At 62.1% G+C, this 26912-nt stretch overlaps 1 protein-coding gene across 4 annotated transcripts; it reads left to right on the forward strand.

Moving 5' to 3' along the window:
* Nucleotides 1–790: 790 nt before the first annotated feature.
* On the forward strand, nucleotides 791–25555 carry SRL (sarcalumenin). 4 transcript variants are annotated; one of them, XM_075164909.1, is made up of 8 exons: nucleotides 798–858; nucleotides 10297–11451; nucleotides 13165–13263; nucleotides 14085–14180; nucleotides 18122–18157; nucleotides 22696–22812; nucleotides 23531–23764; nucleotides 24543–25386. In XM_075164909.1, the coding sequence occupies exons 1-8, from the start codon at nucleotides 798–800 to the stop codon at nucleotides 25352–25354; spliced, it is 2610 nt and encodes an 869-aa protein (XP_075021010.1). In that variant the 3' UTR covers nucleotides 25355–25386. The 4 variants fall into 4 exon arrangements, with proteins under 4 accessions (XP_075021009.1, XP_075021008.1, XP_075021010.1 ...); XM_075164907.1 differs by lacking the exon at nucleotides 10297–11451 and having other exon boundaries at nucleotides 792–858; nucleotides 24543–25554; XM_075164908.1 differs by lacking the exons at nucleotides 10297–11451; nucleotides 18122–18157 and having other exon boundaries at nucleotides 791–858; nucleotides 24543–25554.
* Nucleotides 25556–26912: the final 1357 nt, after the last annotated feature.

Consider the following 26912-nt stretch of genomic DNA (forward strand, 5'->3'; position numbering starts at 1 on the left):
CCACGCTTTGGGGGGGGAGCCGGGCTTGGGGGGGGCTATCGTTTTTCTCCCAGTTTGGCCTCTTCCCCAAGAAAAAGCTGGGTCCTGGCTCCCCGCAGTTGCTCCCCGAGTGGCCTCCACCACGGCCAGGCTTTGGGGACAGCGCTGGGTGGCCATCCCCCACAAGCGCGGGTCACGGGAGCTGGTGACCCTGTGCCTCCGGCTGCCATCGTCCCCTGGACCATGCTGCCGGCACGGTGTTGGGGACACCACCAGCGTGGAGGGGACATGTCCCATGTGTGTGACACACCCAGGGTTGATGTCCCATGGTGGCTCAAGGGTGCCCCAAATCAGACCAGGATGAGATGCCCTGGGCCACCCACGTTTGGGGACAGATGAGGGACACCACGGTGCCCTGATGCTCGGCTCTCCCTCCTCTATGAAGTCCTGCTCCTGCCAAAAATGGGCTGCCGGGGGTTGGGGACAGCCCCGAGGGGCTGCAGGAGCTCGGGGGCACCCACTCCGTGCCAGCGGGATGCCGTGACGGGGAAGGTGACCCCGCATGGGCAGTGCCACCCCAGGGACCCCATGCCAGGAGGTGTCCCATGCCATCCCAGCTCTGACACAAACCTTCCCGGTGCTGCAGCGCTGCCATCGAGCCCCGTCCCCGTCCCCGGGGCCCCCCAGGAACGGGCAAGTGGTGGCAGCAGCATCTGTGCTGGCCGTGCAGGCAGCTGCCTGCCTGCCTGCCCTGCCCCGCGCCCGCCGCCGCCGTATAAATAGAGGCAGCGAGCGGCAGGGAGCTCCTGGCAGCCACCATGAAGGGCCTCAACCTGCTCTGCTGCTGCGTGGCCTCGCTCCTGCTCCTCAGCACTGCAGGTAGGGCTGCCTGCGGGGTCCCCACGGGGCTGCGGGGTCCCCACGGGGCTGTGGGTCCCCCATGGGGCTGCAGGGTCCCCACGGGGCTGTGGGTCCCCACGGGGCTGCGGGTCCCCCATGGGGCTGCAGGGTCCCCACGGGGCTGTGGGTCCCTACGGGGCTGTGGGTCCCCCATGGGGCTGCAGGGTCCCCACGGGGCTGCGGGCCCCCCATGGGGCTGTGGGTCCCCACGGGGCTGTGGGTCCCCCATGGGGCTGCGGGCCCCCCATGGGGCTGTGGGTCCCCCATGGGGCTGCAGGGTCCCCACGGGGCTGCGGGCCCCCCATGGGGCTGTGGGTTCCCACGGGGCTGCAGGGCCCCATGGGGCTGCGGGTGCCTATGGGGCTGTGGGCACCCATAGGGCTGGGGGTGCCTGTGGGGCTGTGGGTGCTCACTGGAGCTGTGGGTGCCCATGGGGCTGCAGGTGCCTACAGGGCTGTGGGTGCTCGCTGGGGCTGTGGGTACCCGTGGGGCTGCAGGTGCCCGGCAGGGCTGTGGGTGCTCGCTGGGGCTGTGGGTGCTCGCTGGGGCTGTGGGTACCCGTGAGGCTGCGGGTGCCCGCAGGGCTGTGGGTGCCATTGAGGCTTTGGGGTGCCCACTGAGCCCAGCCAGGGTGCCTGGGGTGCCAGGAGCTGCAAGGGGTGGCAGGGGTACAGCCGTCCGGGCTCCCCGGCAGCTCTGCAGAGTCACCCCAAAATGTGCAGGGAAACACGGTGGGGGGCTGTGGCCAGGAGGGGCTGGAGGGGGGGGCACGGGCTGGGGTCCCCCCTCCGGAGCCAGGATGGGTGCAGGGGCTGCGCTGCCGCCAACGTGCTCGGGGTCACCGTCACCCAGTGCTGAGGTGGCTTGATTTCAGGCTGTGGGGTCTTGGGGGGGCTGCTGGGGCACCCCATAGTCGGAGCAGGATGGGGTGGGCTGTTTGCCCTGGGGGTCTCCCCCCCCACCCAAGGACCTGCCAAGCAAGATAGCGCTTTGGGTGACCGGGGACCCCCTTCCCCAGGCCGGCCCGTCCCCGCCGAGCACTCCTGTCTCCAGCCGGGCGTCCCCGGGGGCCGCGCGGTGGGGCGGCGTTGCCGGTACCCTTGCTTGCCCTTGAGTTAATTTGGGCCGGTTCTCTGCCTGGCCGGGCTCCGGCGGCCGCGCTGCCGGGAGGGGGGCGGCTAAGTATGGAAACAGCCGTGTAAGGGGACACTGTGCTCCCTGCAGCCACACTGGCCCCCCCCCGGCCGCCGGCCCCCCCCGGCCCTGCGCCGCCGTGGCCCCGCGCGCGGGCACCCGCAGCTGCCGCCTTCCAGCACCCGGCACCCCCGGCCCCGCTGAGTTTTGGCCTTTTAAGGACATCTTGGACCATTCTTGCTAATAAATGGGGTTTGGGGCCAGCGACGCGTCCCGCCAGTGGTGGGGTGACCTCCGCGGGGCCATGGGTCAGGTCTGGGGATGGGGGGGATGGAAAGGTTCTCTACCGGCATGGCTGGCGGCTGGTGCCACCCTAAGCTGGGCTGGTGGCCCTGTGGGACATCGGGGGCCTGTCACCATGGTGGGTGACCACTGGCCCAGCTCTTGGTTGTGCTGGCACAGAGGCTGGCACGGCCCGAGCTGTGGCAGAGAGTGAGGGAGCAGCCTGGGTGATGCCATGGGACTGGGTGCGGTGCTGGGCACCCTCTCACCAGCACCCTGCTCAGCCCAGCGCCGGGTCGGAGGAGGCTCCGGGGCCGGGGGGCACGATGGGGTCTGCAGCCCCGGAGCCGGCTCCGAGGGGCGGCTGGAGCCCCCCAATTCCCCACCCTCGGTATCTCCTGCTTATCGGGGGGTCCCGTATTTTGCCGTGGTCCTGTAGGTTTGGGAAAAAGACACAAGCGCTGGCACATCTCCTGCCCGTGGTTCTGCTCCACGGGGACCGGTGGGGTTTGCACCTGGTGCCAAGCCAGGCTCTTGGACCCGGGCTCCTTTGGGGTGCAGAAGGTGGCTCGGGGGGGGGTTGTTTTCCCATTTTTGGGCCTTATCTCCCCATTTAACCCCCCTTTGGCGAGGAGAAGGCTGGGGAAGCACTGCGGGGAACCAGGGGCTTCACCGATGTATCGTGGAGGGGTGCGGTCCTCGGGGCAAGGGCAGGGTTTGGGGTGGCTCCTCCAGCGCGCGGGGGCACGGCCGGGTTAACCATCCTGACCTCCATCTGGGCACGAAGGGGGATCTCCGAGGTAAAGCTGCTCTTTTTTGCGGATAACGGCCGAGCGCGGAAGGGGAGGGTCACCGCCCCACAGGGCAGAGCGGCTGCCGCTGGAGTTTGCTAGAGCCCAGCCAGGTTTCTGGTCGCGGTGTCCCTCCGGGGAGGGAGGACGGGGACACACGGGGCTGTGCACAGCTGGATCCCCCCTCCAGCTGTGATGCCCCCGGCTGGGGGAAACAGCCAGGTCCCCGGGGGTCCCCATGGCTGGCTGTGAGGGTGCAGAGTCCCCTGGGTCCCCGGCCGAGGCACTGTCCCCTCTGCCGTGCACCGCAGCACCGGGACACCCTGCCAGGGCCGCAGCGCCCAGAGGGTTTGGTGATGCCTGGGGCCACTGGGACCCTGTCACCGCTCCCAAAGGCGGGGGGTGGGAAGGGCCCTGCCCCACGCTCGTGCAGCCCCAGCCAAAACAGCCCATGGCCCACGTGGCCGGGGCTGGCAAAGCTCCCCGGAGCAGCCGGGAGCCCCGGCGGGGGCCAGCACCAGCCGCGGGGCTGGGCGATGGCTCAGGGCGAGGGCGCTCACCCGCTGCCCCATCCCTGCTCCTGCCCAGGGGAAGGTCTCCTTCTCCCCGCACTCACACCTCGGGCAGAGCCTGGCCATCCTTCCAGGCTGGGTGACCATGGTGAGTCCCCATGGCCACCAGGAATGGGCCACGGTGACGCTCACGGGGTAGTGCCCAGCCACTGCACTTGGCAGCTTCGCCCTGGGGAGCTCTTGGCCCCCCCCCAGCCATCACGGGTTTGAGTGGGAGGGCTACGCCGGGCTGTGCCGTCACCACCTCCAAACTGGGCGAGGGGTCGAGGAAAGCCCTGGCACGCTGGCATCCTCCCGCAGCAAGTGCAGAGGGCACTACGGGGCTGGCACACACCTCTCCTGGTGACAGCGAGCGTGGGCCACTGCCCCCGGGACTCCTCATCCTGCCTCAGCCTGGGAGGTGTCACCTCGGGATGGGCTCCATCACCATGACCTCATGGCATCTTGGGGTGGTTCCCATCACCCAGGACACGTCAACTTGAGGTGGGCTCTATCACCCAGGACATGTCACCTCGGGGTGGGCTCCACCTCCCAGGACAGAATATCTTGGGGTGGGTTCCCCCACCTGGGTTGTGTCACCTCAAGTGGGCTTGGGGCCCAGGACACAGCACCCATGGGTGAGCTCCAGCTCTGCCAGTCCTGGACTCCCCACCCCGACCATCCCAGGTAAATGTCCCCCAGGGTAACGAGCTTCCCCAGTGATGGGGGACCTCTGTGTCCCAGTGACACCCCACTGGACTCACCTCCACCCCCCTCAGCATCGGCACAACCATGGGCACCGCTGCCATTGGGTGCCATGGCCACAGTGAAGCAAGGGTGCCACAGCCACCCAAGATCTTGGTCACCTACATCCCTGTCACACCCCTTCTACCTCGCCTGGAGAAGATCCCGGCTCCCGCGGGTGCTCCGACTCTCCCAGTGTTGGTCGAGCAAAGCAAGGCAGATGTCGGCAGGCTGGCCGTGCAGTGACACTCTCTCCCATCAGCCATCCTTGGCCCGGTGTGTAGGTGACAGCCAGCCGGGCAGGATGGCTGGGACACCTCACTTGTGCACAGCCCCAGTGGCACAGGGGCACCAGCAGGTCCCCGTGGGATGGCGTGGGGCTGGGAGGGCTGCGCTGTGCCCAGGGACAACACTCGGTGGGCTGCGCCCTTGCCGTGTCCCCATGTCCTCGCCGTGTCCCCGTGTCCTCGCCGTGTCCCTGCTCGCTGACCTGCCAGCCCCATGCAGGCGCCAGCTCCCTGCGCTGGGAGCACGGGTGCCAGGTTGCTCGCCAGGGTGCCGAAACCCCAGCCCAAGGGTGCTCATACGATTGCCCGTTCCCCAGGCGCTGCAGGAATCGCAGCGGGCCCTGGTGCCTTGGCAGGGCTCCGCTGGGCTATTTTCAGCCCGCGGGGACATTTCCCTCGTAAGCGATAGCCCAACGAAGCCGGCGAGCTCGTGTGCCGGCGAGGGCTGGCAGAGGGGCCGGGGAGTCTCCAGCTGGACACCCCAAGCCAGGTTGGGGCGTTGGCAGCAGCAGCACGGTCCCGGTGCCAGCCGGGCGCGAGGCTCGACCCTGCTCGTCTCCCCGCTCGTGGGCGCACGCCGTGGAAAAGGGCTCAGAGCCGCGCGGCCCCTTCCCCGTGTGATGGCTGAGCTGGGATCCCCGTCCTGCTGCTGGGGGCACGGGTGAGACCCCCGGGGCTGGGTACCACTGCTTGGCACGGCCAGGCAGCATCTCTGCCTGGACATTCCCAAGGATTTGAGGATCTTGCGGGACAACAGATCATCAGGCATTAAAATCCAGGTTGATGAGCCCAAGGGCTTTCCCTGTGCTGCCCAGGTGACCAGGAATCCGTGGGATGACCAAAGAAGAGGGATGGGGAGTCTTCACCAGGGAAGGCTCACGCTGCGTGCATGGAGGATGTCCCTTGGGGCCACCAGCGGAGCCCTGGGGTGGGTTGGTGAAGCCACCCATTGCTGGAGGCCCCGGGACAGGACCAGCGTGACCTCGCAGAAGTCCTTCCTCTGGAGGAAGGGGTTCTTCCAGTCCCAGCCATGGCACAGCACTTCCCACTTCGCCATCTCCATCCTCAGCCTCAGGTCCCTCAGCATCCCCCCAGCCCGCAGACCCCACGAGGAACACCACGGGGCGGGGGGGACATTCCTCCACGTACGGCATGACATCTGCCTGTGCCGAAATACATCCATTTTCTGCTCACTTGCGGACCCAGATGTCCCCCAGCCGGGGAATCACAGATGCTTTATTTTCCACCGCCCTGATCTTGGTGTCTTCTGCAAGTCAGGAGTTCAGGTTTTCTTCCAAATCTTTAGGGTGGGCACCCTGTGGGGAGACAGTTGAAAAAACACCCTGCAGAAGTGATTCCCCGTTTCCATCTCTATGTTTAAAAAGCTCCGAGCCTGGTTTTAATCCCTTTGGTGTGTCCTGGTGAGGTTTCTTTTACTCTTTCTTAATCAAAATATCATGCCGATAGTTCTAGCCGACTATTTATAGAAATCAAATCAATTTTTTTTTTTTCCAACTAAACTTAAAATCTCCTCCACAAATGAGGTCAAGTTAGTCTGACAAAGCTGTTTCCTCTACCCCGCTGGCCTCTGCATCGAAAAACTGGAAAATATTTGCTTTTTGCCGGTATCCCAGGATCACGAAGCCTCTGGGATGGGATGCTGTGGCTGGGCGACCTGAGCTTTGGGCTGCATGAGGGTCTGGAAAGCCAACCCCATCCTCGTGTCCTCTGGGCTTCTTGAGCCTCTCTGGGGTGCTTTCCTCTCCCAGTCAGCCCGGCCAGCTCTGAACTGGTGCTGGCGCCGGGCTCCCGCCTGCCCTGGTGCCCGCAGTGCTGGCTTGGCCATCGGAGCTGCCGAAGGGTAATAAAACACCGGGCGCTTCCTCCACGGGGCTCGGCAGCAGCACCGGGCTCTGCCGGGATGGCGCAGAGTGGGAAACTGAGGCACGGGAAGAGCAGGGAGGGTATGCCATCCTCTGCCACGCTCTGGCCGAGTGCTGAGGGGTGGGCTGCAAGGCTGGGGTGCCCAGGCCTGAGCCCGGGTGAGGGGCACAGACCCTGTTTTGGGCTCCACTCGCCCTGCCTCCCGCCTGGGAAGGGTTACTGGTTGCAGAAAGGTCAGGCTCATGGGGCTAATCCGCCTTGACTTACTTTTTCCAGCAGCCAGGCTGCTGGCTGGCAGCAGCACGGAGCATCGTAATCCCCGGGCGCTGCACCCCCTCCCCGGCAGACCCCAGCACGGAGCCGATGGCGGGGGCAGGCAAGGGCTGACCCTTGCTGGGGTAGGGCCAAGTGTCATGGGGCTGCAGCTCCTTTGGGTCCAGCCACTTTCCGTGAGGTTTTAAAGGGCTTCATCAGAACAAAGCACGGCCTTCGGACTTCGCTCAGCCTTGCCTTTCCCCGAAAAGGAAGGGACAGACAGGTTTGGGGTGCAAGCTCTCCCCAAAACCCCACTGGGAGGACAAGAGGAGAGCAGGACTTGCAGGAGATGGTGGATAACTCCCCTTCGTGCTGCAGGGGCCGGGATCCGGGCAGGGGAAGGGGGTGTACGAAAAGCCATCCCCGCGGCGCTGCGCATCGCCGGCCCCACGCTCGGGGCTCCAATTTCTGCTGGAGGGGGAGAGCGTCCCTCCCAGGGCCACCTGTGCCCATCTGTCCCTCCTAGCTGGTCCCAGCGATGTCCTCGGGGGCTGTCCCTCCTGGAGGACCCATTTTGGCACTGGGGTGCTGCCCCCCCCGTGCAGGGACAGAGGGGACGCGGTGGCAGGGTCACGCTCAGCCCCCGGGAGCCATCCCCATCCTTTCCCCGTGAGCTTTTCCCAGCTGCAAACCCGCCGTGGCATCCTGTGGCACACAGAGCCCCGCCGTGAGCTCTCCATCCCCACAACTGTGCCACAGGGTGCTGTCACCGCTGGGGAAAGGGTCCCCGGGCAGCTGACAGCCCTCCCAGCCCCTGCGGACGGGCGTGAGATTCGGGGCGGGCAGGGGCAGCGCACGCCGGGGACCCTCTGGGAGGTCAGGTCCCCAAGGGGAGCGGGGCAAGGGCTCCTCTCCGATGCCACCCGGCTGCTTGGCACAATGCAGAGCGTGAACAAGGGGAGCCCCGGTGTCACTTTACAACGTGGCTGTCCCCGCTCCCTCCCGGAGTTCACGGGGACCCGCAGGACGCGCCCCAGGTGCGGACGTCACCCTTGGCTGGCAGTGGGGCGAGGGGCTGGGGCCAGCGGTCGAGGAGGCCGGTGCTTCGCCGTCCGCACCCCGCCGAGCTGCTCCTTCTGATTCCCCCGTACAGTTGCTGGGCCGTATTTTTAGCCTCCGGCGGACGCGGGGAGGGTGTTAAGCCCGTAACCTTCGGCCCATTTCGCTGCTCATCAGCCGGCCATCTGCAGATCAGCACAATTCGCCTTGTGATGGATTTGGAGACCATGTAGGGGAAACAGGAGGGAGAAGGAGGTGGAGAGGGGAGAGGGACTTTATATAAGACCTTGAAGGTCACAGGAAATAAAGCCCGCGACCAGCACACCGGCAGGAGCATCCCAGTCGGAGCGCCTGGGGAATATTTCCCTTCTCCCGCGAGGGATGGCTCACGGTGGGCACTGGTGTTGCCGTTGTGCCTGGCCACGGTGGGTGATGGCCCCTCTGTTCCCCTGCATCGGGTCAGAGGGGACACACAGACCCCGGACAAAGCCCTCGGGATGCGCGGGGTCTCCTCCGCCTGGCCCTGCTCCCCCGCACCCGCCTTGACCCTCCCCAAACGCCCGCCCAAGGAGCTGCGCTCCCCTCCCAGCCCTCCAGGTCACCGGCTATTTTGGGGCCAAGCTGAGAATATCCCTGTCCCCGTTGGCCGAGGGGACCCTCAGGAGACCCAGGCTGGTCTCCAGGCCATCAGGGCCAGGCAGGGGCATGCTGGCCCCCGGCCACCTGGGGCTTTGCAGGTCTGACGTAGCACATTCCCCTTCGAGTGGCTCCCGGCAGGCTGGGCACCCTGAAGGGTCCCGGGGGTCCCATGGCAAGGTGACCTGAAGGAGAGGGGTGCTCTGGGTGGGAGGGAGGCGGATGGGAGCTGTGCAGGACCCGTCTCCTGCCAGCTGGGAGCTGAATTCGGAGCCCGGAGGCACCTGCGAGCCACGTGCCAGCAAAGGACGGGGGAGGTCGGCGAGGGCAGAGCAAGGGTGACCCGCGCATCCGGTTTCGGCAGGGCGAGGGGCCGCGGGGATGGCGGCAGCTCCACCGTGCCAGGCCACACATGACAGTGACTGGAAACCCTGGCAGGCTGAGGCGCGCCCCATCCCTCCAGCCGCCTGCCGCTGGCACGGCTCGCCTCCCGGCGTGAGCCCGCCGCTGCCGCCGGACTGCTGGCTAAGAGCACCGCCAGCCCCGGCGCAGGGGGAGACGCAACCACCTGCCTGGCAGCCCCAGCCACGGCAAACTGGCTCGCAGTGGGCAGAGTGGTCTGGGGCTGGCACCGTGCCGACCCTGGCTCAGCTCCTGTGCTTGGCCAACACGGCCCCCCATGGCCAAGCCCAGCAAGCCTCAGCGCCACGGCTCTGCAGGACACACGGCCCCGCGGCTCCCCGGCACGGGCATGGTGCAGGAGCTGGAGGAGAGGGCTGGCTGCCAACCGAATGGCTGTGCCCGGCGCTGCCCATGCCCAGCGCTGCCCATGCCCGGTGCTGCCCGCGCCCAGCGCTGCCCATGCCCGGCGCTGCCCGCTCTCCTCCCCACAGCCTGGGTGGAGGTGGCATTTTTTCCTGGTTGGCATCTGCTTGCCAGCTGGAGTACAAAGGAATTATTTTCCTCTGAAACTCTTCCCTGGTATGCAGGCATTAGACGTTTCGGGGGATTATTTAGACTAGCAGCAACTGTTTGTAACAGAGACAGTATAGCCGTGATCTTTTATTTTTGGCACCCGTTGACTAATGTTAAATTGCAGTTGGAGGCCTATGGAAAATACGGATGGCTTCTCCCGGGCTGCAGAACAAACTCATTGTGTCCCCGCCAGCCGCACAGCACGGCAAATGCTTTCCTAGTGAAGGGATGCTCACAATAAATAGCTCCCGAGCCCTGCTGCCGGGGTCAGGCCCTGCCTGCGCTCGCCTGCCTGCGGAAAGGCAGGGCCCCGCACCGGGGGGCCCCTCGCCCCTTCCTCCCCCTTGCCCCTTCCTCCTCCTCCCCCTCGCCCATTCACCCGCCATGGCGGGTGATGCTCTGCCGAGGCAGGGCTGGGGAAGAACCCTTTTAACCTGCCAAGTGCCCGCAGCCCCTCAAGCTACGCTTTTCGTTATTCCTTTCCCCCCCATTTTTTAGGGCTGCTTTGCCGCCTTCCTGCAGTGCTTTGTGGCGGGTGGCAGCCACGGCCCCAGGCAGCCATGGCCGGTGCGGCCGTAGGGCCCCCTGCTAGCATTGGCTCTGCCCCCCCCCCAAACACCTCTTTGCACCCAGCTTCTTGCGACAGGGCCAGAAAATTGAGCTGGAACTAGAGAAGGTTTAGGAAAGAGTTTAAACCTCTTGGTAACAGCCACAAGTCCTCCCTCAGGGCCCCACCTGGTGCTGACGGGGGGCCGGCGGGTGCCCCGGCAGCCATGTGCCGGTGCGGGTAAGACTGACTGAGCTGTTCTCATCGTTTAGAGCCACACGCCTCCGGCACGGACCATGTCGGCAGCGCTGCCGAAAGCCCCTTGCCGGCCGCAGAGCCCAGGCTGGAGGAGAAGGCAGCCGACAGCAGCCCTGAGGAGGAACAAGATGGCGGCCCCGCCAACACCTCCTTGCCCGGCACTGCTGAGGAGGGACGTGGCGAGGGGGAGGAAGAGCCGGCGGGTGGCCTGAGCGGGGACCTGGGGCCGGGGGACAGCCAGCCGGAGGAGACCACCATGGAGAAGGGCCAGGAGGGGCCTGGCAAGGCGCAGGGCCCAGGGGAGGATGCCATGTTGGGTGCCCCTGAGGTAGCACATCATGAAGGGAACCACCGGCCTGGCCCACAAGATGGCTTCCATGCCCGGGAGGGTGAGGAGCCCAGCAATGAGGAAGGAGCCTCTGAGGAGCAAGGGCAGCCTGGGGAAGAGAAAATGGAGGAGCCAAGAGCAGTGTCTGCTCCCTACAGGGGAGAGGAAGGGGGCAAGCAGAGCTCAGAGGAAGATGATGAGGAAGGGGAGTCTGAGGAAGATGAACATGGCGAGTCTGAGGAAGACGGAGGCAAGGGAGAGTCCGAAGAGGAGGGAGAGTCCGAGGAGGGAGAGTCCGAGGAGGAGGGAGAGTCTGAGGAAGATGGTGCTGGGCCAGCAGGGCCGGAGGATGGAGCTGAAGGGAGCGACAAGAAAGCAGCCAGTGCTTCTGGCAAAAATGGACGTGGCAAACCAGCAGCTGCTGGCAAGGGAGAAGCCAGGGATGGCCCTGCCAGCTGCCATCACCCACCCTGCGTTGATGCAGCAGAAGACCCTGCAGCAGTGGTGGAAGACCCACCAGCAGCAGAAGACCCACCGGCAGCAGCAGAAGACCCACCGGCAGCAACGGAAGACCCACCAGCAGCAGAAGGCCCATCGGCAGCAGCGGAAGACCCACCAGCAGCAGAAGACCCACCGGCGGTGGTGGAAGACCCACCAGCAGCAGAAGACCCACCGGCAGCAGTGGAAGACCCACCAGCAGCAGAAGACCCGCTGGCACTGGTGGAAGACCCACCAGCAGCAGCAGACCTCTCTGCAGACAAGCCATCGGTGGCAGAAACAGAGAGCCCACCTGGCCACAGCGCCCACCCTGCTGCCGCCGAGCCCCGGCACGGCCAGATAGGTTGGAGTCTTTTCTTGTCGGTGTGCTGTAGCGGCGAGAGTGACCTACTATCAACCCCCGGCGGAGCTGAGCTTGGCACATTAAACCGCGCCTAGTGCATGGCCCTCTCCTAACGCTTGTGCTTCCCATGCCTGCCCCTAACCGCTGCACAGCTGGGCCGGCCGCAGGCATCGAGGGCGCAGGCAGGAGCCCGCAGACGCCTACAATGCAGGCGCTCGTCGCAGCGATACCAAAGCTGGCTGACATTTCCCTCGCTGCAGTTTAAGCCTGTGATTTCTCCTCTGGGCTGTGGACATGGATAAGATTTTTAACACCCAGGCCCCTTTCAGCACCCGCAGACCTCTTAAAGGCTCTTTATCCTCCACCCTCAGAGCCCTCCAGACCCCTGCCTCTCTTGGTGCACGGGCAGGACACTGCCCGGGCTGGTGGGTCTCTTCTCCACCAGCCCTTGCCTCGTAGGGAAGGCGTGAAGAGCTAATTCAGACTGATGAGTTGCTGAAGCACCGGCTCTGGCCACATTTGGTCAGGGAAAGGGACACCCCCCACCATGATTTCCTAGAAACGTTTGTGGACTTTGGCCCACGGGTTGGGCAGCGACCTTCAGACCCAGCTGAGTCTTTTTCTGCTTTCAACTGTAACGTCCCAGCTCAAAAAGTTCCCATTTGTGCCGAAAGGGAAACCCAGTTTGGTCTCTGTGGCTTTACTTGGCAAGTCAAAAGGTCTTCCTCAGCCCAACACTCGGTAGATGCTCCACACAGGCCCAGGGCTTGGCCCAGGCATCCCCAGCCCAGCCAGCCAGCACACGTCTGTCCCCAGACCTGTCCCCAGACCCCCACTAAAGCCCAACCCAGCTCCCGATATCAAAAAGCACTTGGAGCTGCACGGGGCCCTTGGTGTGCCAGCACCTCCAGGGAGAGGACACCTCTGTCTCCCTGTCTTGGGGACAGCGGGGTGCCTACCCCAGGTGGAGGCAGCTGCCTTATGCTCCCAGGGCCTGGCAGGGAGCCATGGGGTCCCCAGAACCACCCTGAGCCAGGGCCTCATGCAGAGGCCTCCAGCCTGATAAGGGGGCAGAGGTGGGAGAAGCGGGAGGGAACGATGCTGCAGGCAAAGGTGAGGCAGCCAGGACGGGTCAAGCTGGCCGGTCTCTCAAGAGCCAGCCCCAGCCTCGCGCATCCTCATGTCTCTGGCTCAGTGCATCATTTCTGGGGGGAATGGACAGACAGAGAGGCAGAGCAGAGCACGCCTGCGGTCGAGGCTTAGCCCTGGAGGAGCTGCAGCTGCCGGGGGAAGCGCCGGGGCAGGCAGGGCCCCCTCGGGCAGCAGGTGCCACGCGTGCTCGCGCTACGCCCCAGCCCTGGAGCCCCTTCCAGGCACGTCCTTCGCATTCCCCGCGAGCGACCGGCCCTCACTCCCCCCAGGGAGACACGGCGTGCCTCCCTCGCCGGCCGCTCCTCGGAGCCAAGCAGTTGCCCACGATGCTTCCCCCGGCAGCCACAGCCCTGGCAGCCTCCGCCAACCCTCCAGGAGCCTTCGCAAAAGAGAAACCGCGCAGCATGCCAAAGGCAACAGTGGCTGCCGAGGCGCCCAGCAGGCCCGTGGGCTTGGGGTGTGTGTGTTCCCCCATGCCCTCTCCCCAGCAGTAGCTTGTGTGAGCTCCTGTGTGCATTCCCCCCTCCGGCGGTAACAGCTCTCCTTGCTTTTTTCTTCCAGAAGAGGTTGAAGATGCCAGCGAGCCGACCAAGCGTGACCGGTCCCACTTGGAGAGCACCCTTAAGCTGAACGAGGACAAACCTGCCGATGATTTCTCAGGTGAGGGGGCCTGGGTGGCACTGAGCCATGTATGCCCTGCTCCTTCAGTCCATGCGATCCCTGCAGGACAGGCTCCTCACCATTCTGCTGCACCAAGAGCATGGATGGAATTTTCCTTCCTCAGAGTGTTTTAGTTTTAACCTTACTTCTTGTAGGTCCAGCAACACCACATCCTCAATAACAGCCCTTTGGCTGCTCTTGGGTTAACATATTTTAGATATTTTAAAGACAGTCCCAAGGGCGTACAAGAATTAGGAGGGTAGAGAAGCTGGAAGATGCAGATGGTGAATCAGCCCAAGCCAGCCACATCCCTGCCAGAGAAACCTGGGGCAACTTGTAATAAAGGGTTGAGATTTTTATTCCCATTATTTACTGAGTTTTGCTATTATAAGGCTTGCTTCTGCTGGTCCCAAGGGCAGTCTGGGCTGGAAAGACAGTGATAAAAGCTGCTGTGGAAAAAGCTCCTTCTTTCTTCTAGCATGCCAGGGGTCGCTGGGACCGTGGTGGAGGGCTTTTGGGGATCACGGGTGTTGAGTGCTGAACAGCATTAACAAGAGACGTTCCTTCCATGAGCTGCTGGCACGTGCAGGACAGGCAGCAGACGGGGACAGTGCCCAGCAGGAAACATTAGCAGGGGAGGAGCATCAAAATGTGTGACTGGGATGAGTTTGGCCAAGATTTCAACTGTGAGCCAAGTCCCTTGATCCACAGCTGAGTCACCCTCAAGATCTGCAGGGAATGCCCAGCAGCTTACCTAGGAAGGACTCAACCAGGGTGGTGGGGTTTGCCTTTCACCCGTCCGCGTGCTTCTGCCCCTGCAGGAGTACTGCAGCGGCTGAGGAAGATCTACCACTCCTCCATCAAGCCCCTGGAGCAGTCCTACAGATACAACGAGCTGAGGCAGCACGAGATCACAGGTAACGCCACGGGCATCGGGGTCTCCAGCACCATCAGGTCATTGAGATGCAGATAACGGTGCAGAGAGCAGATCATGGAAAGGCTCGGATAGTTTGTCTTCCCTTGCAGCTTCCCAAGAAGGCCATGAACACGCTGGGCTTAGAGGACTTGCCCTAATGAACCCAGCAGCAGGCATTCCTGCATCTGCCTTAGCCCATCTGCTGTCAGGACCATCTGTGTAGGCTGAGCATTGAACCCTGCCTGCTTCGGGTCCTCCACCTGCTCAACATCAATGCCCTGTACCCCTGCCAAGCAGAGATCACGGCCCAACGAAACAGGCTTGGCAAGGAAGCTTAGGACCTCTCAAGGCTGGGGATGAGCTTCCTGGGGGTAGCTGGAGCTGGCACCCTTCCTGCTCTGTATGGGACTCAGCCATGTGGGCAGGGTATCCCTCAAGCTCAGCAGCATTCACTCATCCTGGGAGTTAGAGTTTCCACCCCTTGGCAATTACAGACACATTGGATCAGGTGAGCAGGTCCCCATGGCCACGGGCATTGGCTTGGGCTGAGCCCCAGCAGTACACGTGTCCCTCCAGAAGAGGAAAGTGCAGCTCTGGCCCCAAGACGCTCACAAGCTACAGGAAGCTCCACATGACACAAGCAGACCTATTTCCCAAGCACAGATGGCTCAAGCCCAAGCCTGAGGTCCCTGTTCACCAGGGTAACTCTCCTGTGAGCCCCTACTCAACTCCTGTCCTGAGCTGGGGCCAGATGTCCCCTGTGCCTCGGCTGGGCGGGCAGGGGATGCTGGAGTCCCTGCTGCCTGTGTCCCAGGGCATCATGCCCACAGCATCCTGCCAGGGTCCCTCCTTGTCCTGAAGTTCCACCTCTCTCCCCAGGTATCCTCTGGGCTTTGGCCTCCCACACACCCTGGAGCCATGCCCTCCCTCCTGGTGAGACAGGACCCAGATACGCCCTCCACTCCACACAGACCTTCCCTTTGCAGCTGGACTCCTCCGTGCCACCAGCACACGGGTCCCACATGCGTTTGGGCAAACCCCCGGGACACATCCCCTTAGAGCAGAACCCCTGTTTTACAGACACCCCCACTGCCGCCCAAACGCGACTTCTAAATTAGCATCAGACATTTTGTAAGCAGGCTTGAACATCTCCATACCCAGCCAGCCCACCTCCAGCTTAGAGCCAGTGGGGAGCACAGGGGACCCACGGGGCAGGGACAGGGCTGTAGAGTCCTCATCACCAGCCCAGGTCCTGTCCCCTCAAGACACAGAGCACCCTGGACATCAGCCACCACCCACCCACAGGGGTTCTGGAGAGGGCTTTTGTAGGTCTCATGAAACACAAGCTACACCTAGCTGCTTCCCGCAGCCAGCTCGTGTCGCTGCCTTTGCCTGCCTCGCTCTGTGCTGCTTGCCAGCAGCTGGGCACCACGACCTGCTTGCCCTGTGGGAGAGTAACTGGGAGGGTCACAGCAACACGCCATGCTGCAGCCAGCACAGGGGGGGTGCCCTGCGGACCCTCACCCCGCAGCTGCTCTCACCCACCCAGTGTGCTGGCCTGTCCCCTCCCTCACGCAGCCTGCACAGCACTGCCATGTGCCTGAGGAAGGAGCACCATGAGCTGAAGGGTCAGCACCCAGGTGTGCATCCCCACAGCCTCTTCAGCAGTGGCACCGTGCAGCGAGGACAGCCCAGCCATGCCCTGTCCCTGCTGTACCCATCCTGGAGCTGACAGATTCAGCAGCACCCTGATCTCTTCGCCAAGCTGCTTTGGCCTGTGTTGGTGGCAGCGCATGCATGGGCATTTACTGTCAGCTCATCCTGGGACATTGTTTAGGAGAACATTTGGGGTTACAGGGGCAGCTGGTGGGCTCCCAGCCTCTAACCCCCTCTTTGCTGTTCACTGCCAGAGGATACAGCCCCCAGCCTCAGTTCCCAGTGCACAACCTGTTTCCTTGCTCAGGACATCCCACCCTGCCCTTCAGCCATCGCAGCAGCCACCTCCCTGCTCCCTTTTTGGGAGGAAGCAAGAGTTTCTCAGGCCCCTGCTGGCTTCCTCCCTCCCAACTCCTGAAGAAACAACCACCAACCCTTGTGTTTCACCAACCCAAGGCCCCTCAAATCCAGCTCCTGAGCAGGACTCACCACAGACAGCAGCTCCTGATGTTCCTCACAGCCTCATCCCACAACACTCCATAGCTTGTTCTGCTTCACCATGAGGAACAGCCACCCCTCAGCTGACAGCCCTCCAGGTCAGCTCCCCGCACGAGTGCCCAGCACACCCTGTTGTGTCCCACATGGCACCCTCCAGCAGTGCAGACGCAATCCCAGAGCTGGTAACCCATGGTCACAGCTTCCCGATTCACACCTTACAGACCAGGGAAGGGCACATGGATGCTGCGTTGCCTGTAGCCCCTGTCTCAGCCACGACAGGCCCTGGCCACACTCCCATCAGAGATGTTTCTCCTGCCACCAAACACCCTGAGCACCTCTGACACCCCAACCATAGCCTAGCACATACAACCTCAGCCTGGAGATCTGAAGCCGAGCTGTTTGCCTTTAATACCCACAGATCCAGCTTTTCCCAATCCCTCATTAGCATTGTAATTAGAGAAACCTGCAAATTAGTTAGAGGGTTGGCCCAGGGAGCCCCCTTAACTGTACAAGGCAGGTAAGGATATGGTGGGGCTAAGGGAGCCTTCTCAGCCGCTTCCTCTGCATGGTGGCCCTGTCCTGAGCGGGTTCATCGCATAGGTGGTGCCTCTGCAAGCCAGGAGATGCCCCCAACCTCTCCCCCTGTGCCCACCCCCATGGCAGGGGGAAGGCTGGAGGGCGCAGAGCTGCCGGCTCAGCTGGCTGGGAGGAGCGGGACAGCTGGGAGAGCGGCGGGGCAGGCCTGTCATGGAATATGTGTGACCTTTTGAGGTGTAAGCCAATATAGAGGGGTGCCGTCGCAAGTACCTTCGCCCCTCCATTACACGGCAGCCCTCCATTTTGTCTCCCTTCCCATCGGCTCCGCTCGCGTGCACCAGCCGGCGTAATCCAAGGAGCCCCTCTGCTCCCCGCAGCTTGCAAAAACACCCACGTAGATGAGTGTCACCTGTCCCGGGGGAGCTGCGACTGCCACCATCAGCCTAAGGCTCTGAATTGTTGGGGTCTACCCCAGAAAACTCCCCCCACACCCTCTGCTTACAGCGTGTTTAAGCCTGGCAGGTGCCATCTCCTTTTCCCTGCCTGCCACCCTCCCGCGTCTCTGCTCTGCCATCCCACACGGGTGCGTGCACGCTCCGGCTGGGTCAGCCTGTGTGCTTGGTCACAGCGGGGCCGCCCTGCAGGGACTGTCCCTAGCTCAGGGGTGAGGGAATCTCCCAGTCTGGTGATGGGAAGCTTGCTGTGAAGTCATGCCAGTTTGTGATGCATGCTGGTGGCCTTAATTACTGTATATGTGCTGATTAGCATGCCTGTATAGGGAATGACCTCCCAGTTGCCATCACCAGCCACCCTAGGGCTGGATACGGGTAACCACACCGCTGGGGAGGTCAGGACACTTGTCGGGGTTGGTTGCTGTCCTAACCACGGCTTGCTGGGCTCCGTTTGCTCGGTGAATGTTGCTGGGGAAGGCAATAACTCCGCTGAGCGGGGCAAGAGGGTTAGGGTGCTGCCTCAGACGCAGCAGCTCTCCTGGGGCTGCTCCCCCAAGCCACGTCCCCGGTGTGCAGGGCAGACTGGGGTTTAGTGCTTGTCCTGGTAGCTGCGGGTCTCGTTGCTCACAGACTGTAACTCCTCTCCTGCTGGGAACGTGGCCGTCGCTGGGTTTTCCTGCCCACGAGAAGGCCAGGGCCAGTCTTCAGCTCCCTCCTTGGCCTGGGCCAGACCCAGGCAGCCGCATCCCTCCTTCGACTCACGGTACCTTTTCTCTCTCCCCGTGTGCCCTGCTAACAGCTTACCCTGGACGCACCCTGGGCTCCTCCGCCACAGGTTGGTATCGCTGCCTGCTACCTGCATGCTGCCAGCGCTGCCTAAGCTCTTCACTGGCCCCCGGCTTTCCTATTCACCTGCCCCAACAGGGCCACACTTCCCAGGCACCGAGCAGATCCCGGTTATCGGCATCCCACGGCACCCGCTGGAGCCGGTGTCCCCAGCCCTACCAGAGCTCGGCACGTGTGTCGCTGAACTTCTCCCAGGCCTGACTCTGTGCATCCCCACCTCGCCCAGGCTTTGACACCTTTCCCTCTTGGGTTAAGACTCAAGAGGTTGCGTATTCCTCTAGCGATGGTTCAAAGGCGTTTGTGGTGGATCTGTAGGTCGATCTCCCACCCACGGCATGAACCGGAGGAGCCCAGCAGATAGCCGCCCTGCAGGGGACCTCTTCCCACCCTTCACCCTCCTACGTGCAGAAACTTTCCCGAATGTCCACCCTTGATCCCCGCCGGCTGCAGTTTAAGCCGATGAGCCCGCAGCAGCTGTCCCAGTAACACAGGCTGGCCCCTGCGCGGCGGCCTCAGCCCCCTCGGGAGCCAGAGCTGGCTCCTCTCCCTGCCTATCCTGCTCGGGGTGTGCTGCCAGGTCCCCGCCGGAGAAGCAGGAGATGGGAGATGGGCCAAGAAGCGCCAGCCAACACCCAGCCCTTCCCCTGAGTCCGGTGCTGGCCCACGGGGACAATGTCCCTGCTGCGATACGAGGCAGGGAAATCCCATCTTCTGGCCCTCGTGTCCTACTCCATGGCCTCCGCTGCCGGATCCTGCCGAAACAGGCTCCTCCGCACCCCAGCCCCGGACGCGGCGGAGCCTTGCCAGTGCCTGGAGGGCCTCTGGCTCCCTGTCATGCCAGCATGCCGGCAGCGGAGAGGGTTGTAGATATATATAGCATATTTCGATAGCTGTCTTATCTGCATCTCTAGCTGCAGGCGCACACACGCGTGCGCGCGTGCTGCTTGTGTGGGCGTACGCGCGCGGGGAGCGGGACGTGGAGGCAGGCGCAAGCGATCTGCAGCCATGTGTGGCTTGTCCCTCCGTCTGCGGGCACACGTGCCATGCGGACACTCGTGGCTTTTCACGAGCAAGCTGGCCAGCCCTCCAAGGGCTGCCGGGCAGGGCATCCATGCCGTAGGCAGAGTGGCCGGCGGTGTTTGGGGTACAGGGATGGGGTGGCAGCGTGGGCGATGCTGGGAGAGCTTCCCCAGGTGTTTTAACCTTCCCGGGTCATTTGAGGACAGAGCAAGGCCTTTGTGCCTGTGGCTCCGTCTGAACAAGGAGAGGAAGGAAGTTTTGCCGTGTCCTCCACTGTGTCTAGCGTCCTCGGGACAGACTTGTACGACGAGAGGTCAGCCAATACCAGGCACTTCTGCTGGGCTTGAGGACAAGGGGGGAGAAGACCCGGCGCAGGGTTAATCCCAGCCCCAGAGCAGCGGTGCGCCCACCCAAGGGCAGCCTGGCATTGCAAGCAACATGGAAAAACCCCCCAGAAAGCCACTCCTCTAGGAAAAAAAAACCTTTTTGGGCATCGAAATTGCTCCTATCCCAGAGTTGAACAGTCCAAAACAAATGCAGGCTCTGCAGAGGGAGACATGACCTTCCTGGCCTGGTTTGCCAGGTGCTTTGCCGGATCACAGCATGCTCTTTACCCTGCAAACCTGGCAGCTTAGAGAAGCTGTGTTTCAAGCTGCTGTGTTTTAAGCAGGACCACAGATGAAGCGGTGCAAGGTTTGAGGACCCCCCTGCTCGCAGGCAGGGCCTGATCACACACCAGCATGCGACCGCTTCTGCGAACGTCACCAGGACGTGCCTGGCTTGAGCCGGGATGAGCTTGAGCCAGGATGAGCTTGAGCTGGGATGAGCTTGAGCTGGGAGTGAGGCAGGCTGGGCTGGGAGCAAGCAGCCACAGGGTGGCTGGAGAGAGCCGCCGTGATGGAGCTGCCGCCATCCCTGCCCTGCAGCCGTCAAGGACCGGCTCTCATTTCCCCTGGCCGGACCAGCAAGGTGACCCAAATCCCTGCTGAACAGACGTAGCAGGGACAGATGCCAGGCCAGCACCCTCCTGGGAGGGAGATGCTCTCTGCTCCCCCAGCCCCACGCCCTGGGCAGCAGCAAGGAGGACCCATGCATGGCTTCACATCCTCAGAGCTGCTGTGCTACCTGGAGAGCTGCAAGGATCCTGTGCCTGGCACTGCCTGCAAAGCCTGCGGGGTGCCAGCATCCTGTTCCCAAAGCAAGGAGTAGAGATGGGCTCGGTGACCTGGCAGGGGGGCTGCCTGCATCACTGTCCGCCTCGGCACAGCAGGGCAGAGGTGGGGATGTGAAGCGGAGCCGGGGCGCGCTGGCTGCCTGCGTTCACACAGCCACGCCTGGCCAGGAACGTGTTACGAAAGAGCACGCGGGGACCCGCCTCAAAGCTCTGGCACAACATCACAGGGGAGAATAATAATAATAATAATAATCCGAAACCCAATTAAAGCCGGCAAGCGAACAGAGCAGCAGCGATAGAGCGGCACAGAGGAATGATTAATAACGAAAGTCCGAGGTTTCAACATTTGTTTTTGTTCTGCATGAGAAGACAACGTTGGATCCCCGCGGCTTGCAGGCAGGGAGCAGGCAGCGGGCAGGGAGCGGGCAGCAGGCAGGGCCATCCCCCAGTTCGGATGTGGCTGCCCTGCTTTGGGGAGGAAGGTTGAGCTGCATGGACACAGCTGTGCCCCTTGGAGTGATGTCCCCAGCCCATTCCCTTCCCCAGCGGTGACATGGTGGCCCTGCAATGGGCAGATGCAGGCAGGAGGAGGCTGACACACCCTGCCCGACTCCTGCACCCATGGTCGGGTGGGTTCGGTGCAGAGTCGCCACTCAGTGCCCTCTGGCACCCTCAGGAGCAGGAGCTCAGCGCCATGTGGGCTTTGTGGCTCCCGCGCCTTGGAGATGGATCCCCAGCTTGCTGGAAAGCTGCTGGCTCCTGCGTGGGCAGCGGCCACGGAGCAGCGGGGTCTCTCAGCCACCGCAGGGAAAATAGCTCTGCCTTAGGAGTGGGGCCAAAGAGAGGGTGCCGAGGGCAGCGCGGGTCCCCCAAGGGCATCTCCTCGCCCTGGGCCACGGGGGAAGGCTCAGCTCTGGCTGAGGGACAGGAGCTCCCAGCTCCTCCGGTGGCATCCAGCCCCTCCCCAGACCCTCTCCCACCCTGAGCGCAGGACGGGGATGGGGGGAAGCGAGTGAGCCCTGCTGCTGGGGCTGGGGGGAAGCGAGCCCCTGCTGCTGGTCACGTCCCCGCCTGGAGCAGATGCCCCGGGGGCTGTGCTGGGTTGATGCGGTGGCAGGGTGGCTGCAGCTTGCTCTGCTCTCTGCCATCTGCCACCACGGCTCTCCCGGCACCGTTTCCTGCCCGGGTTGTTCTGCCTACGTCAGCACTGGTGCATGAACGGGGACGGGAAAGGTTCCCACCAACGGGAACTCACTCATCCAGTTTTTACTTCCATTTCTGGCCTGACTTGGGCTCGAGCTGATTAGCAGGCTCCCGGCCGTCCTGGGCACGGCTTGGGGACTGGCACGGGCCGGGGCTCCTCTGGCTCTGCTGGCTGCCTGCCCAGGGGGCTGTGGGCTGTGGGGGGGGTCAAGCAGTGTGGGCACAGGCTGATTGCACGAGTCCTGCTTGAGCAGGGATTGCTCCTGGGACAGCGGCTACGTGTGTCCAGGGACCTCCAAGCTCCCAGACCGATTGCGTGGCATCAGGACAGGTCCTTACGGGCCCATCGCCAGCCTCCTGGAGCCTCTTAGCAAACTGTGGGACTTGAAGAGTGCGGGATGGGGACTGTAGTTCATTCTCCTCCTGCCTTTCCCCAAGCCCAAAGCGGAGCCGTTTGCCCAGCCTGCCCTCCCCGCGCCGGGCTGGAGCCTCGCACCCAGCCCACACGTAGGCAGGGACCCTCTGCTCCACCGGAGGGCTGGGAGCCACGACCTGGGCGCAGATCCCTGTGAGGGTACAGTGGAAATGCAATGCAGGCAGCCGGCCCAAGGCTCGCACCGCGCTTACCAAGCACCGCGCCATAGTGTTGCTCCTTAAACCACGCCAGCTCCCTTTGCACGAGGCATTTGCCTGGTTGCAGCATGGCCACCTCCTTCGCATGTCCTCGTACTTTGCGGCAGCTGCCTTCAAACAACACTCCCGCCATAGCCAGCTCCAAACTCGCTTCGGCTAAACCAGAACTGAACCGAGACAAGGTTTAAAAGACCTTCAAGTCCTCCCGTAGTCTAAGAAAGACCAAACCTCAGAGAAGGTCAGACAAGGTTCGCTCTTGCTGCAGCGAGGTGGGGTCTCTTGCAGAGCACGGTGACGTCCCGCTCCTGCAGACAGCGGGGCCCATCGCTGAGCGATGCCTTGGCTCGCGAATGGCTGGCGGCCCCAAAAAGGTGGCTGTTTCCCCGGCGGCAGCACCACACCGCTCAGATGGGATGCTCGTTACAGCCGGGAGTTAATCGCGCGGCAGCGACGGCTATTGTTTCTTCACTTCCGCTTGTTATTTCCCCTCTCTGCAGATGGGGAGATCACTTCCAAGCCAATGGTGCTATTCCTGGGACCGTGGAGCGTCGGCAAATCCTCCATGATAAACTACCTCCTCGGGCTGGACGACACTCCCTACCAGCTCTACACAGGTACCACGCTCACCGCTCCCTCCCCGCTCCGCCGAGGGCACGCGGGCACCTGCGCTTCTGCATCTGCGCAGCCAGCAGTTCCTGGCTGCATCTCTTCGATCCGCCCCCCCTTACGGCAGGGAGGTTGCGATCAGGGTCCATGCCACCCGGCTGCGGTACCATGCGGAGGGAGAGGTTCCCCACCACGGCCCACGTCCACCCTCCCCGGGGAGGAGGAGGGCATCTCACCCTGCAGCATCCCCATCCCCGCAGCACAGGGCTCACCGCCCTGACCCTGACTGCGAGAGCAGCGGTCACGTCGCAAGGGCAACTCGCCCTTGTCTTCTCCCCTTCCCTTCTCACGTGGAGCCAATTACTTCACCCTCCCAGGAGAAAAGCCATTCCCCTTCCCTCCTCCCGGCTCCCACAGGTGTCATCTCGCAGCTGAGGGCAGATGTCCACGGCCGGGGTAATGAGGGCTCCTGGGAGCTGGTTCTCCAGGGCGCCTTGTGCCGTCAGGCCACTCCCAGAACAACCAGTCCCCGCAGAAAACAGTCCTGGTAGCATCTTCTCAAGAGGTTTGGCAAGAATTTCATGGCCCCGCTACTTGCCTTCCCCCAGCATCTCTTGGCAAGCGAGTGATGCTCCTGGGCTCCCCGGCTAGTCCCAGGCCAGCCCTGTCATGTCCATTGCTCGGCATGGATTTCACAGCTCTGCTGCTCCTCTCGTTGCTGGGCAGGGGCAGAACCCACCACCTCCGAATTCACTGTCATCATGCACGGCCCCAAGCTGAAGACCATCGAGGGCATCGTGATGGCTGCTGACAGCGCCCGCTCCTTCTCGCCCTTGGAGAAGTTTGGGCAGAACTTCTTGGAGAAGCTGATAGGCATCGAGGTGCCCCACAAACTGCTGGAGCGAGTCACCTTTGTGGACACACCGGGCATCATTGAAAACCGCAAGCAGCAAGAACGAGGTAGGGGTTTACTGGGTTCATCTAAGGGACTCCAGAAAACGTGTCATAACGATGTGAGTTGACAAAGATGGTTGAAGCACAACGGGGAAGAGCCCTAGGCTTCAAAAGGGGTCTTGCATTGGAGGGGATGGTGATGCTTGTCTGCCCATGGCTACGGCAGCAGCCGCTGGGGCCTGGGGAACGTACCCGATTGTCATCAGCTAGAACAGCCGTTTCTGCTGTTTGGAGGTGTGACAGTCAGGCGTTCCGGCAAGGTGTTTCCCAAGGACTCCTCGGGCTGTTGATTGTCTGCCTTGGCTCAGCGTTTAATGCCCCGTTTGTCACCCTTGGAGCCAGGCTTTGCCAATGGCTGGGGCTACAGCAGGGCCCAGAGAAGCACCATCCCCACAGCACCTGGGACGCCAGGACAGATCAGCAGGGCTTCTTGACCCACTTGGTGCCCACTGGGGAAATCAACGATGTGGCCAACATCTGCTCACAGGAGCAGCGGGAATCTGTGGCCAGCAGCAGGGAGAAAGAAGGTTTGGAGGTGAGGCTGAGAGAGACACGCAGGCCCAGGCACACAGGGATGGGTTTTCACGCCAAGAAACTCTGAAGTGTTTTCAGCACACGAGAAACAGGTTCTGGGCTGCATGGGAAGTCTGCGGTGTCTCACACCCTGTCCAACCCAGACAGGGCGTGAGACACGGCAGGCTCAAGGTTTATCTAACCCTTGACCTGAAGGGACTCATCCCATGGTGGCCATTTCTGCTGGATTTCTCTCTTTCCTCTCCTCAAGGTTACCCGTTCAACGACGTGTGCCAGTGGTTCATTGACAGAGCTGATCTCATCTTCGTTGTCTTTGACCCTACGAAGCTGGATGTGGGCTTGGAGCTGGAGATGCTGTTTCGCCAGCTGAAGGGCCGCGAGTCTCAGATCCGAATCATCTTGAACAAAGCTGACAGCCTGGCTACCCAGGAGCTCATGAGAGTCTACGGTGCCTTATTCTGGAGCCTGGCTCCTCTCATCAACGTCACGGAGCCACCCAGGGTGTACGTTAGCTCCTTCTGGCCCCATGAGTACCATCCGGATACCCACAAAGACCTGTTCCTCAAAGAAGAGATATCGCTCCTGGAAGATCTCAACCAGGTGATTGAGAACAGGATGGAAAATAAGATCGCCTTCATACGCCAGCACGCCATCCGGGTGCGCATCCACGCCCTTTTGGTCGATCGCTATCTACAGACCTACAAGGAGAAAATGACCTTCTTTAGCGATGGAGAACTGGTGTTCAGGGACATTGTGGAAGATCCTGACAAGTTCTTTATCTTTAAGTCCATTCTGGCAAAGACCAATGTCAGCAAATTTGACCTCCCCAACCGCGAGGCTTACAAGGACTTCTTTGGCATCAACCCCATCACCAGTTTTAAGCTGCTGTCTCAGCAGTGTTCCTACATGGGAGGGTGTTTCCTAGAGAAGATCGAGAAGGCCATCACTCGTGAGCTTCCCGATCTCTTGGGAAGCATCGGCTTGGGAAAGAAGCCCAACGTTCTCTCCTGTGACATCACTGGCTGTGGCGAAACCCCAAAGAATCGCTACAAGAAACCCTAAGGTGTTCTGTAATATAACCGTCCACGTGTTCCTACCGGTGAATGAGCTTATGTCTTATCTGTCCAAGAAGCCATGGTTTGTTAACCCTTTGAGTGCCACACTGGCAAAGGCTACTGTACGATGAGGACTTTGAGTCGTTGACATCGATGGCAGGGGAAGATGGGTGGGCATAAGAAAGAGAATAAAAACTGTGAATTCCTGACATTTTATCTTTGTTCTTTCGAGTAGAAGGCAATGTTTAAGCTGTAAGTATGAGCAATGCACGGTGAGCTAGACCTGTAGCTGCTTTTTCACTGGTGCCAAGAGTGCGTGAACAGGAGTTTCAACCTCTGCATCCCCGAAGCCGGCAGGGAGCGAGAACGAGGGCACGGCGTGAGAGCACAGGGGAGAGCGGTGACACACTAACCCGGGGCATCACCGGGAGCTCCGGCGGCAAAGCGCTGGACGGGGAAAGAGAGGCCAGGTCCTAGCTGTTGTTTTCAAGCACAAACATCCTATAAATCTCTGCAAATATTGATCTTGTTTTTCTTTCCGAGACTTTTAGGTCGCCCAATGAGTTCTCCTTTTGCATAACAGCTGAGTTGAACTTCTGCAGCCTTCACCTGGGTGTTCGCCTTAAGAAGGGGCTTTTGCAGGGGCATTTGTAGCTCCAGAGAGGTAGCCGTGATGGGATTTGCAAGTCCATGTCAGAGGAAGAAGCGGGCTGGAAAGGAGCTGCCAGCACTGGCTGAGCTGTGCTGGAGGAGGAGGGCCAGCACCCCCAATCACACCGTCCTGCAAGGAGCCGTGAGCAGGCTTTCCTCCCCCTGGGCCAGCACAGGGACAGGGCACTTGGTGCCCCTGTGTGCCATCAACCTCAAAAACCCATTTTTTGGTTGGCAAGTCAAGCCTGAGGATCAGCAGGTCTCCAAGGGTTAAGGGTTTGGCAGTTTGACCTTGTTCAAGTCCGTGTTGCTGTTTTCTCAGACTCAGACCCCCGTGTTTTCGTGCTCTGTGGAGGGAGGCAGGAACGGGCGGTCACCAGCTGCATCCTTTTTGCCCATCTGCTGATCTGTTCTCCCTAGGACAACCCAGGCAGGTTCCTCTGGCTTGTTCGCCAAACTTCCCCCATTTTAGCCGTGATTTTGTTGGCTCATCTCTGCGCATCAGCCCTCAGTCCTGGGAGGAGAAGGAGTATTGCTTCGGAAGCACTCGGGCAGGGTGAGGTTCCCCGTTGACAGCCAACCTTGAAACCCAGCAGTGAAAGCCGAGGGATTAGAGGTGGCCTCGTCACTTGGCCCTTGCCTCTGGGCTGCAGCGCGGCTGGCTGCTGAGCCGAGCACAAACCAGCCAAGAGGTATACGTTGCCCTGGATGGAGACCAGCACCTTTGAGCCCACCAACGACCTGCTGAATGTCCTTTCTCCTTCCTCCTGCCAACGACCACAGCTAACGCTGCTCTCCAGGAAACCTCTGGAGCAGAGGGACTTACCTTTGACAGGAACAAGAAGATATGGAGGTGCTGGGTGAGGCAAGAAAAAGGCAAAAGGAATGAAAAAGGGAAAGAGAAGGCTGGAAAT

Source organism: Calonectris borealis, chromosome 16 (assembly GCF_964195595.1).
Source record: "Calonectris borealis chromosome 16, bCalBor7.hap1.2, whole genome shotgun sequence".
NCBI classification, from domain to species: Eukaryota; Metazoa; Chordata; class Aves; order Procellariiformes; family Procellariidae; genus Calonectris; species Calonectris borealis.